The 13,567-nt window shown below is 42.2% G+C and overlaps 1 protein-coding gene across 1 annotated transcript in view; it reads left to right on the plus strand.

Annotated features, from left to right (window-relative positions):
- Window positions 1–862: 862 nt before the first annotated feature.
- Window positions 863–13,567, plus strand: part of LOC110255288 (vomeronasal type-2 receptor 116-like) — a 31,959-nt gene continuing 19,254 nt past the window's right edge. Inside the window, 1 exon segment of the mRNA XM_021081032.1 lies at window positions 863–1,009. Within this exon segment, the coding sequence (XP_020936691.1) occupies window positions 863–1,009 (147 nt within the window).

The raw sequence follows: 13,567 nt of genomic DNA on the forward strand, positions 1-13,567 counted from the left end.
GTGGAGGCTCTATGTGGGCCCAGAACCTTCCACTGACCATGGATGTCCACTCAGTCTACACTCAGCCTCTGCTGGGGCCCCATCTGCCAAGCCCAGAGACCAACACAGATCCCTGCTGTGGCACCATCCCCAGCAGAATCAGCCAGATACTGGGTGGTAGATGCATTATATTGATGGCTGCCATTAAGGCAGGGAAATTACTTTATTCTTACTGGATTGGACACTCTGGAGATGGACTTGCCTCCCTTCCCTAGAACTATGCTGCCACTCAACCCCCTGTGGATATACAGGAAGCTCTATTTGGCATCGTGCTGTACACGGAGCAGCTTCTGTCTAAGGAGCTCCTTTCATAGCACATCAAGTGTGGGGATGGGCCCCTTGCCCAAGGAATCCACTGGCCTTGCCATATGCTCCCTCACCCTGAAACTAGTGGCTTGTACAGCAATGGGGCTGCCTTCTGAGGACTCAGTTACAGCAGCAGACATTTGGCAAAACCCCACATTGCTGGGGATGTGGTCTCTCCTCAGTGTTTCTAGCTCCATTTATGTGCTGTTTCTCCTGTCGCAAGGGTTCACGGGATCAGGAATCAAGAAGTGGCAATGGGAGCAAGTTCTCTCCCTGTAATGTCTAACTATGGTTCACCAGTTAAAATTTTGCTTCCACACCTTTATGCTCTGGCTTATAGGGCTCAGTTACAAGGAAAGGGTTACCTTCCTCAGGCAGCACGATTTCACTCACTGAGAGCTGAGACCTTGCCAGTCTGGGCTCCTCATATCTCTGACTCAACAAGCCAAGCAAGTTACTCTGCTAATTGCTGTGGTGGATCCTGACTCACAAGGGGAAACTGAGTTGCTCCTGCACCATGGGGATGAGGACGAGCAGGCCTGGAGTGCAGGAGAGCTTCAGGCTGCATGCTCTACTCAAATGTGCTGCAGTGAACGTCAATGAAGGATTAAAAAGGTGCCATTCAGACATGCCAGCCAATGGCCCAGATCCTCTAGGAATGACAGTTAGGGTCCCTCCCCACCCTAATCATGGTCAAGTAACCATGACCAACTCCAGACCATGGGAATATGGAATAGACAGTGAGAGAAGGTAGATAGAAACACCAGCCAGGACCATGTGAGCAGCCAGAGAAACAAGCCAGATACAGTCATAGGCACATCTTATTTATATATGAGTACTTTGTGTATAAATATATTTACCAAATATTTCCAGTTTTTTCTGCTTAGTCACCCCTTGTCTAACATAAGATATATGAACATGGTTAACTGCATAGCTGAGCATTGAAGTTATTGGCTATGACAGGGGAATCAGGATTGAAACAAGCTTCACCTTTTTTATGGGAAGAGGGTTGGTTTTTTTTTAATGTTCTTTTTGGAAGCATGTGACGTGTTTTTTGCTTGAACATGGAATAATTGTATCAGGTTACTGGGAAGGAAACATGATGTTGCCTTTTTTTTGGAGATTAAGTGCAGCTGATAGAGATGTTTGTGGGAGAAAGGTTAACACATGATAAAGCAGCCATAGTATTTACTTGAGAGCAAATGAGGTAGGTGCCCTGTGTATATGGGTGAGCCTTCAACTTGTGGGCCAGGAAAATAAAACTTGAATTGTAGCATTTACTCAGCCAGTCAGCCCTTTATCACATTCTCCCATGAACATGGATCAGAATGAGAGCTTGATCTGTGTGGGGGCACTAGACCTTAAAACAATGATCTAAATCGATCCCCAAACATCCACCCTATCCTTCTTTCTGTTTTTCTCGAAAATATCTTTCTAGATGATCATGCATCCAGAGAACTTACATTTTAGAGTGAAGAGCTCACCAGTGAGAGTATGTTTAGAAGTATCATTTGACCAGTAAAAGAGCAGGCATGATCCCTACCTTGCTCCACATGTAAGCAGCCCAGGTCATCCTCTGGGCTGTCACCTCACACGGTCATTTCACACTCAGCTCCCCGTGGATGAAGAGCCCACATTCCCCACACTCCCTCTGTTCACTGCAGCCCAGGAAAGACTCCACACATTTCCCTTTACTTGGGCACCTGTATCCTTCCCTCAACACACACACTTCTCTCACTAGTCTCCATCTTTCTCTGGAAATGTCCATAGCGTACATTGATCCATCACCTGAGTCCTACCTCCCTTCCTCCAACAGGCAGCCTTCCTGTTCAAGTCCCATTCAAGGGAATTTTTCCTCTGTCTCCTCAGGCAGCTCTCATCAAGGAACAACCTGACGTCACCCCTGACCTGAGGTAGAGGAGTAAGCTGACCATGTCAGAGGTTGCCTTCATCCCTAATAAAAGGCTCTGGAATGGCCCAAGCCCCAACAATGCCTTACCTGGAACTTCCTCTGCAGAGGCTTGTGGGGAGAACAAGCATAGACGTGAAGAGAGAGGGCAGGACAGAGCCCCACTGCCTCACACCCTGGCTACTGGACATCCAAACAGGGCTTTTCTGAGGGCTCACCAGACGTCCTTCCTCACCCTGGGAATCTCCATTTACTGTGGAGGAGCAGAGGGTCCCACCCAGTCACCACTGTTTCCACTCGTTCTGTCCTGACAGCATCACCAGGAGAAACCGGGCATGGAATTCTGGGATGCTCTTGTGTGCAGGTTCAGAGTTTGCACTCCCTCAGCATACCTCAGGACAGATTAACTCACTGAACTTCTTTAGCCTCTAACTGGAGGGCCTTTGAATCCTGCCTATGCCTCCTCTGCCTCTAATGACAGATCGAGGTGCTTCTCCGTCCACAACAGTGATGAGATCTTGGGCCAGAACCCTTTACATTAATGCTCCCTGGTTAAGAAGCTCCATTTAATCCCTGCTGAATCCTCATGAGTCCAGAATCAAAAGAAAATCTGTTAGGGATTTTCTGCTCTATGTGGTCATTTAAGGAACATTCTTCTTAGTTTCACTCCTCCTTTCCCACTTGGTAAAGTAAGAATTTGGTTTTGGCCCTGATGGTTTTCGAATAAGCACCTTCCTGACAGCACAAATATTTCCTCAGGAAGAATAAAGGGGCTCAAATGAGGACAGACTGGGCCTGAGCTGAGCCAATCCTGAGGGAAGAGAGGAATCATCCATGAGAGATAAAACAGCCCCCAGCCCAGGGGACCCAGGTCAGCCAAGGCAGTTGAGGACACTAAATATATGGCATCAGGAATTCCCACCCAAAGGACATGTCCCAAATCTCTTCTGGAAACCATGCCTCGAGATGCCCATTAGACTTGCTGTGTGCATGAGTAAGTGTCCCCAAGGGCTTTGCTTGAAGTTTGAGTGTAGTCTCAGGGGAGTGAGAGATTTTGAGGAGTGTGGCTCAGAAGATCACATGGGGATATCTTCTCCAAGGGCCACTGAATTGTGGAGAGAAGCACTTCTGGAGGCCCTAGCTTGTTTTTCTTTTTTTCATTTATTCCTCACTTTAAAAAAGAATTAATTTCTTTATGAAGTGTAGTGATATACAATGTTATGTTTCAGGTATACAACAACGTGATTCAATGGCATATATATATATATTTAGCATATTTTCCCCCCTAGATTCTTTTTTTTTTGGTCTTTTGTCTTTTTAGGGCCATACCTGTGGCATATGGGGGTTCCCAGGCTAGGGGTCCAATCAGAGCTGTAGTTTCCAGCCTTCACCGCAGCCACAGCAACACCAGATCCGAGTCAAGTCTGCAACCTACAACACAGCTTGCGGCAATGTCAGATCCTTAACCCACTGAGCAAGGCCAGGGATTGAAAGCACAACCTCATGGTCCCTACTCATATTCGCCTCCACTGTGCCACAATGGAAAGTGTTCTTATAAAATACTGAGAAGGGTTCCCTGTAGTATGCAGTAGGTCCTTGTTGATTATCTATTTTATATATGGTAGGGTGCATATGTAAATCCCCAATTCTTAATTTATTCTTTTGCACCATCTTACCCCTTTGGCAACTATTACTCTGTTTTCTGCGTCTGTGTCTCTATTTCTATTTTGTGTATGTTTATTTGTATGATGTTTATTATGCTTCCACATATAAGTGATAGCATATGATATGTGTCTTTGGCATATTTCACTTAGTCTGATAATTTCTGGGTCCATTAATGTTCCTGCAAATGGCATTATTTCATAATTTTATGGCTAAGTTTCCATTGTTGAAATACACCACATCTTCTTTATCTATTGATCTGCTGACCCACATTTGGGTTGCTTCCATGTCTTGGGATTTGTAAACAGTGCTGCAGTGAATGTTTGGGTACGTGTCTCTTTTTGATTTTTAGGGTTTTCTCCAGATACGTGCCCAGGAGCGGGACTGCAGGACCATATGGTAGCTCTATTTTTCAGTTTTTTAGGGAACCTCCATACTGTTCTCCACAGAGGCTGAAGCAACTTACATTGCCACCAATAGTGTAGGAGGGTTCCTTTTCTCTGCCTCCTCTGTAGTATGTAGTATTTGTAGACTTTTTGATGATGTCTTTTTGGACCTGTGTGAAGTGATACCTTATTGTGGATTTAATTTGCCTTTCTCTCAAAATTAGGGATGTTGAGCACCTTTTCATATGCCTACGAGCCATCTGTATGTCTTCCTTTTTCTTTTTCTTCTTTTGTTTTGTTTTGCTTTTTAGGATTTCTTCTGCAACATTTACATGTTCCCAGGTTAGGGGTTGAGTCAGAGCTGAAGCTGCCAGCATACACCACAGCCACAGCACCGTGGGATCCAGGCTGTGTCTGCAGCCTATGCCACAGCTCAAGGCAATGCCAGATCCTTAAGCCACTGAGTGAGGCCAGGGATGGAACCCACATCCTCGTGGATACTCGTGGGGTTCCTAACCCACTGAACCGTAATGGGAACTCCTGTATACTTCTTGAGAGAAATTACAGATTTATTTATTTAGATCTTCTGCCCATTTTTTGGTTGGATTGTTGGGTATTTTAATATTGAGCTGTATGAGCTGTCTGTATATTCTGGAGATTAATCCTCTGTCGTTTGCATCATTTGCAAATGTTTTCTCCCATTTTGCAGGTTACCTTGTTGTTTCCCTTATGGTTTCCTTTCCTGTGCAAAAGCTTTGAAGTTTCACCAGGTCCCAGTTTGCTTTGTTTTTGCTTTTCTTCCCTTTGCTGTAGGAGGTGGATCACGAAGGATATTGCTGCAGTTTATGTCAAAGAGTGTTCTGCCGATGTTTCCTCTAGGAGTTTTATAGCATCTGGTTTTAATTTAGGTCTTTCATCCACTTTGAGTTTATTTGTGTGTCTGGTGGTGGTGAAAGTTCTAATTTCATTCTTTTACGTGTAGCTGAGTCCAGTTTTCCCAACACCATTTCTTGTTCTTCAGTATTGCTCTTTTCCAGTTATTTTCTGTTTGTTCTTAGACCTGTCTGTTTGAATGGCCTTGGCAAGTTCCATAATTCACAGTACAAGATTTGAACTGGAATTATTTTTTAAAGATGATGTTTATTTTTATTTATTTGTATAATGATTTTTATTTTTTTTTATTATAGTTGGTCTACAGTGTTTGGTCAATTTTCCACCATACAGCAAAGTGACCCAGTCCCCCCCCCCCCTCTCTGTCACACACACACACACGCACATATACATTCTTTTTCTGATATTATGCTCGATCTTGCTCCATCACAAGTGACTAGATATAGTTCCCAGTGCTATACAGGAGCGTATCATTGCTTATCCATTCCAAAGGCTATAGTTTGCATCTATTAACCCCAGATTCCCAGTCCATCCAACTCCCTCCACCTCCCCCTTGGCAACCATAAGCCTGTTCTCCAAGTCCATGTGTTCTTCTTCCGTGGAAAGCTTCCTTTGTTCCATATATTAGATTCCAGATATGAGTGATAGCGTATGGTGTTTGTCTTTCTCTTTCTGACTTACTTCACTTAGTGTGAGAATCTCTAATTCAACCTTTGTTGCTGCAAATGGCATTATTATGTTCCTTTCTTATGGTTGAGTAGTATTCCATTGTGTATATGTACCACATCTCTTAATCCATTCATCTGTCTATGGATATTTAGGTTGTTTCCATGTCTTGGCTATTGCAAATAGTGCAGCAATGATCATGTGGGCGCATGTGTCTTTTTTAAGGAAAGTTTTGTCTGGATATTTGCCCAAGAGTGGTCTTGCTGCGTCATATGGTATTTCTATAGTTTTCTGATGCACCTCTATGCTGTTTTCCATAGTGGTTGTACCAATTTACATTCCCACCGAAAGTGTCCCCCACCTTTTCTCCACACCATCTCCAGCATTAGTTTATGTGGATTTATTAATGATGGCCATTCTGATTGGTGTGAGATGGTAACTCATAGTGGTTTTGATGTGTATTTCTCTAATAATCAGTGATGTTGAGCATTTTTTAAATGTGCTCGTTGTCCATCTGTATACAGTCTCTGGAGGAATGTCTGTTCAGGTCTTTTGCCCTCTTTCAATTGGGCTTATTTGATTTTTTGCTGTTGAATTGTAAACGTTGTTTGTGTGTTTTAGAGATTAAGTCCTTGTCAGTTGCATCATTTGAAACTATTTTCTTCCATTCCATAAGTTGTCTTTTTTTTAATATAGTTTCCTTTGCTGTGCAAACTGCTCAGTTTGATTAGGTCCAGTTGGTTTATTTTTTATTTTATTTCTGTTGCCTTTGACGACTGACCTAAGAAAACATTTGTAAGATTGATGTCAGAGAATGTTTTGCTTATGTTCTCTTCCAGGAGTTTGATGGAGTCTTGTCTTATGTTTAAGTCTTTAAGCCATTTCAAGTTTACTTTTCTGCATGGCGTGAGGGTGTGTTCTAGTTTCATTGATTTACGTGCAGCTGTCCAGTTTTGCCGACACCACTTGCTGAAAAGCCTGTCTTTTTCCCATTTTATATTCTTGCCTCCTTTTCTGAAGATTAAATGACTGTAGGTGTCTGGGTTTGTTTCTGGGTTCTCCACTCTGTTCCTTCCGTCTGCGTGTCTGTTTTGGTACCAGCACCACACTGTCTTGATGACTGTGGCTTTGTCATATTGCCCGAAGTCTGGGAGAGTTATGGCTCCTGCTTGGTTTTTGTTCCTCAGCATTGCTTTGTCAATTCTGGGTCTTTTATGGTTCCATACAAGTTTTCGGATTGTTTGTTGTGGTTCTGTGACAAATGTTATGGGTCATTTGGTAGGGATTGCATTGCATCTGTAGATAGCTTTGGGTAGTATGACCATCTTTACAATATCAATTTTTCCAACCCAGGAGCATGGACTATCTTTCCATCTCTTTGAATCCTCTTGATTTTCCTTGATTACTGTTTTATAGTTCTTTCACCTCCTTGGTCAGGTTTATTCCTTGGTAATTCATTTCAATAGGTATTTTATTTTCGTATTCCTTTCCTAATCTTTCATTACTAGTATACAGAAATGCAGCTGACTTCTGAATATTAATCTTGTAGCTTGCGACTTTGCTGAATTTGTTGATCAGTTCAAGGAGTTTTTGCAGGGAGTCCTTAGGGTTTTCTCCATGGAGTATCATGTCATCCGCATACAGTGACAATTTTCCCTCTTTTCTCCCAACTTGAATACCATTTATTTCTGTTTTTTGTCTGATGGCTGTGGCTAGGACTTCCAATACTATGTTGAATAGAAGTGGTAAGAGTGGGTATCCTTGTCTTGTTCCAGATGTTAGTAGGAAGGCGTTCAGTTTTCTCCATTGAGTAGTATATTTTCTGTGAGTCTGTCATAAATGGCTTTTATTATATTAAGGATGTTCCTTCTATACCCACTTTGGTAAAATTTCTATCATGAATGGATGTTGAACTTTGTCAAATGCTTTTTTTCTGCATCTCTCGAGGTGATCATGTGGTTTTTGACCTTTCTTTCGTTAATGTGGTATATGCTATTGATTGATTTCTGTATGTTGCACCATGCATGTGAACCTGGGATGAATCCCACTTGGTCGTGGTGCATGACATTTTTGATATGTTGTTGGTTTCGGTTGGCTAAAATTTTGTTGAGAATTTATAGAGTCTATATTCAATTTCAGGAGTCTATATTCATCAAAGATATGGGCCTATAATTTTGTTTTTTGAATCTCTATTTTATTGCTTTCCTCTCTGATCTTTATGATTTCTGTCCTTTTGCTGACTTTAGGTTTTGTTCATTCTTTTACTACTTGCTTTAGGTGGTGGGTTAAGTTGTCAATTTGAGATTTGTCTTCTTTTTTGAGGAAGGCCTGTATTGCTATGAACTTCACTCTGAGCACTGCTTGTTTGACATCCCATAGATTTTGAATCTTCATGATCATTGTTCTGTCTTCATGATCATTTGTCTTGAGGTATTTTTAAATTTCATTTTTGATTTCCTCACTGACCCATTGGTTTTTTAGTAGCATGTTGTTTAGTCTCCATGAATTTGGTTTTTTCTCATTTCTCTTTCTGTGGCTGATTTCTAGTTTCATGCCATTGTGGTCAGAGATGACACTTGCAATAATTTCCAAATAATTCCTTAAATTTGTTGAGGTTTGTTTTGTGCCCCAGTATGTGGTCAGTCCTTGAGAATGTTCCATGTGCACGTGAAAAGAGTGCATATTCTGACTTTTTTGGATGTACGATCCTGAAAATGCCAAGTCTAAGTTTTCTGTTGTCATTTAGGATCTCTCTTGCCTTACTGATTTTCTTCCTGGAGGATCTGTCCCTTGCTGTGAGTGGGGTGTTAAAGTCTCCTAGTAGTACTGTATTCCTGTCAATTTCTCCTTTTATGTCTGTTAGTATTTGCTGTGTGTATCTGGGTGCTCCTGTATCAGGGGCTTGTATGTTAATGATTGTACTATCCTCTTCTTGAATGGATCCTTTTATCATTAAATTATGTCCTTCTTTGTCTTTTTGGATAACCTTCCGTTTACAGTCTATTTTGTAGGATTTTGGATTGTGATGATCATGGTACGACTATAAATGTGATAAATTCATTGAGTAATAAAAACATCTATTTGGTCTGATAAAAGTATGGCAACTCCTGCTTTTTTTTATATTCCATTGGCATGAAATATCTTTTCCCATCCCCTCACTTTCTTTCTTTCTTTTTTTTTTTTTGGCTTTTTGCCATTTCTTGGGCTGCTCCTGTGGCACATGGAGGTTCCCAGGCTACGGGTCTAATCAGAGCTGTAGCTGCTGGCCTGCAGCAGAGCCACAGCCACACGGGATTCGAGCCGTGTCTGCAACCTACACCACAGCTCACGGCAACGCCGGATCGTTAACCCACTGAGCAAGGGCAGGGATCGATTCTGCAACCGCATGGTTCTTAGTCAGATTCGTTAACCACTGGGCCACGACGGGAACTCTGTCCCCTCACTTTCAATCTATATCTGTCCTTTGACCTAAGGTGAGTCTCTTGTAGACAGCATATTGTAGGCTCTTGCTTTTTTATGCAGTCTGCCACTCTGTGTCTTTTGATTGGAGCATTCAGTCCATTGACATTTAAGTCATTGTTGATAAATATGCATTTATTGCCATGTTAAATCTTGTTTTCCAGTTGCTTCTATGTGTCTTCTTTGTTCCTTTCTTTTTGTAGTTGGATGATTTCCATTTATTTTATTCTTGTGTACTTTTCAGTGTTTGTGAATGTAATGTTTGGTTTTGATTTGTGGTTACCCTGTTTTGTAAGCATGTCAACCCCTTCCTATAACGGCTTGCTTTAGCCTGATAGTCATATTGGCTCAAAAACATTCTTAAATAGAAGAGTCTAGATTTTCTTACTTTGTATCCCCACGTTCCATGATTTTGAAGTCCTTTTTAATATCTTCATGTTCTACTATTCCTTGTAGGGTTTTTTTTCTTGCGTTGCTTAACTTTTTTTTATTATTAAATGAAACAAAGTATAAAAGTTGCCTAGATCCAAACAAGTTACAAAAGAACACCTACAAATGCACTATGGACTACATGTGACAATTCTATTTAACTTCTCTTTTAGTGATTTTAGTGTCCAAAAATATCAACGCCAGCATTTTTTCTTTTTTTTTAATTTTATTTTTTTTTCCCGCTGTACAGTGTGGGGACCAAGTTACTCTTACATGTATGCATTTTTTCCCACCATTTGTTCAGTTGCAGTATAAGTATCTAGACATAGTTGTCGATGCTACTCAGCAGGATCTCCTTGTAAATCCATTCCAAGTTGTATTCGATAACCCCAAGCTCCCGATCCCTCCCACTCCCTCCCTCTCCCCCCAGGCAGCCACAAGTCTATTCTCCAAGTCCATGATTTTCTTTTCTGTGGAAAGGTTCATTTGTGCCGGATATTAGATTCCAGTTATAAGTGATATCCTATGGTATTCATCTTTGTCTTTCTGACTCACTTTACTCAGTATGAGAGTCTCTAGTTCCATCCATGTTGCTGCAAATGGCATTATTTGGTTCTTTTTTATGGCCGAGTAGTTTTCCATTGTGTAAATATACACCACATCTTCCTTAGTATTGTTGTACTCTTTGGGCTTCTGTTTGTTGGAGAAATTCTTTATTCCTCCTTCTATTTCAAATGATATTCTTGCTGGATAGAGTATTCTAGGATGCAATTTTTTTTTCTCTTAGAACTCTGAATATATCTTGCCCCTCTCTTCTGGCCTGTAGTGTTTCTGTAGAGAAATCAGCTGATGGCCTTATGGAGGTTCCCTTATAATGATTGCTTTGTGTAGCTCTTGCTGCCTATAGAATCCTTTCTTTCACTTTTGCCATTTTTGTTATAATAGGTCTTGGTGTGGGTCTGTTTGGGTTCAACTTGTTTGGGACCTTCTGTCCTATTGTAGATTGATATCTGTTTTCTTTAGCTTTGCAAAGTTTTCAGCCATAACTTCTTCAAATATATTTTTGATCCCCTTGTATTGCTTGTATTGCTATAAATATTCCTCTTAGAATGGCTTTTGCTGATCTCATAGGTTTGGAAGTGCCGTATCTTTAAATGGGGAGTCAGGATTCTGAGGAGAGTTTTGCTTTGTGAATCTTTGGGGGCATTTCATGCAGTTGCAGTTGTCTCAGAATTTTCATCCTTTGTCAGGTTGAATGACACTCAGCTGACTTCAGCTATGTCCTCAGGCAAAGTTGTATGGTCTTTGGTGTTCCTGTCATGGCTAAGTGGTTTAATGAACCTGACCAGTATCAGGTTCAATCCCTGGCCTTGCTCAGTGGATTAAGAATCCAGTGTTGCTGTGAGGTGTGCTATAGGTCACAGACATGACTCGGATCCTGTGCAGCTGTGGCAAAGTCTGGCAGCTACAGCTCTGATTCAACCCCTAGCCTGGGCACTTCCATATGCAGTGGATGTGGCCCTAAAAAGGCAAAAGACAGAAAAAAGGTGAGTGATCCTTCTTGCCTGTGACCATAAAGTACAGGGAAGATAAGGGGATTTTGGAGGCCTTGGAGGGTGCAGTCAGGATGCTGTGGGCCCTGAGTATGAGAGGGCTGCAGAGCCCCACTGGCCCCTCTATCCTGGCATTTGGGGAGCTTGAAATGAGGACTGCCTTAGATGAGCACCAACACTGACATGAAATCTCTGCCCATCACTGTGTGGACTTGGCCATTGGACACAATGAAAGGACCCTTTGTGTCAGAAAGGATGGTCCTTTGTGGTAGTTTTCTAACTTCACATGTCTATGACTTCATATTTCCAGGGCTCAAAATAAAAATTGATCACTTGTGTATGGAATAATGATAATTTGTGGAAATAAACTTTTAAAATCACACTTCAAAAAAAAGAAGGAGAGGAGGTAGTCGTAGGAGATGCTCTCTAGGGGTTCTGATGAAATCACAGGGACTAGGGCTGGAGTAGGTGACATAAACATGTATTTTTTTCAGGTGTTTGTCTCTTGAGCCAGGCCTCAGATGTGCAGCCTCTGGACAGAGGAGGTCCCCAGGCCCTACAGCTGATGGGAGGGGATGCTGTGTCTCTGATGACAACAGGGGCCTTGACAGTGTCCCCTATGACCTTGAGACGTATATGTAGACTTGGTGCCCTTGTGTTCACCCTGGCCTTACATATGGGCCAAGACACCCCTGCCAATGCATTTCCTCAGAACAGTGGGGGGTTTAGCCTTGGCTTCTGTTTCCCAGGCTTCCCCCCAGCTCTGCCTGTTCCCTAACCACAGACTAAGAAGGAGGGTTGTCCATTGCAGAGACGTTTCCGCGATGATCTCTCTGATGTGGTGCTTTCTGATCCTGCACTTTCTTTCCACCGTCTGTGTGCAGCTCACACGATCCCTGCTGCTTATCCAAAATGAAGCCCAGTGTCTGCAGGGAGGGAGATGTGATCATTGGTGGCTTTTCCTCACTTTATTCACTTTTTCAAGATCCAGAATATTTTTGGAATGTTTCAACACCTTCCTGGCAGAGATGGGTATCTTTTCCAGTGAAGTGTTTTTCCTTTCCTTCTCTTTCCTCTTTCAAGTTTCCATAGTTTTATTTTCTGTGATTGTGAGGAAGGATCTCTCTTGAAGCTTCAGGTAGTGAAACAAATGTGCTCTGAGTTCACGCTCCCCCTTCTGCCTGTGTCCACTGTTCATCCTCCTCTCACTTATTCTCCTTCCATGGACTGATTTTCCTTTCAAGGTGGAGGCAGAAATCCATCGTTCTTCCTTCAGCCCTTCTTCCCTTCTGGCCCCTCACACCTCCCTTGGTACCTCATATTAGAACTCTCCCCATGCCTCTTCTCTTGCTTCTTGGCCAGGACACAGGTGAGAATGGGGATCCCAGTCACCCTCTGCCCTCCCGCATCCTGCCCTGGCGGTTCTAGCAGTGTGGATGGTGTGGCATCCTCAGAACTGCAGCCCCTGTCCAGAGGGCAGTGCTAAGAGGCTACAGAAAATGTTCTCCTACAGAGTCGAACATCTGTTAATGCTGAGGATGCTCATGGACAGTATCCCTGTGGAGGAGATCTCTGTCATATATGCAGATACCTCATTTTGTATAACTATCACCTTCCTTGGTGAAATATCCACACTTGTTACTATTGCATTAGGCATGGTCCCTAGTCTCTTTGCCTAGGTGCCAGCTCAGAGTGAGGAAGCCGTAGCCTGAGAGGGCTTTTGTCCTATTAGGTTCTCTTTCACTAGTGTTTTCAGAGGCATTAGAGATTGGGGCTTCCTTATTTTTTCCTACATTTAATTAAGTAATTAATTTATTTATCTTTTATTTTCTCTTATGCCTTCTTTTTATTGTTATTTCCCCAACACAATTTTTTTCCCACTGTACAGTATGGGGAGCCAGTTACACATGCAAGTATACATATTTTTTCTCCCACTGTCATGCTCCATTGGAAGTATCTAGATATAGTTCTCAGTGCTACACAGCGGGATCTCATTGTTAATCCATTCCAAAAGCAATAGTTTGAATCCATTAACCCCAAGTTCCTGATCCCTCCCACTCCCTCTGCTTCCCCCTGGGCAGCCACAAATCCATTCTCCAAGTCCATGATTTTCTTTTCTGTGGAGATGTTCATTTGTGCTATATATTAGATTCCAATTATAAGTGATATCATATGGTATTTGTCTTTTTCTGACGGATTTCCCTCAGTATGAGAGTCTCTGGTTCCCTCCATGTTGCTGCAAATGGCATTATGTCATTGTTTTTTAT

This window comes from Sus scrofa, unplaced genomic scaffold (assembly GCF_000003025.6).
Source record: "Sus scrofa isolate TJ Tabasco breed Duroc unplaced genomic scaffold, Sscrofa11.1 Contig1202, whole genome shotgun sequence".
NCBI classification, from domain to species: domain Eukaryota; kingdom Metazoa; phylum Chordata; class Mammalia; order Artiodactyla; family Suidae; genus Sus; species Sus scrofa.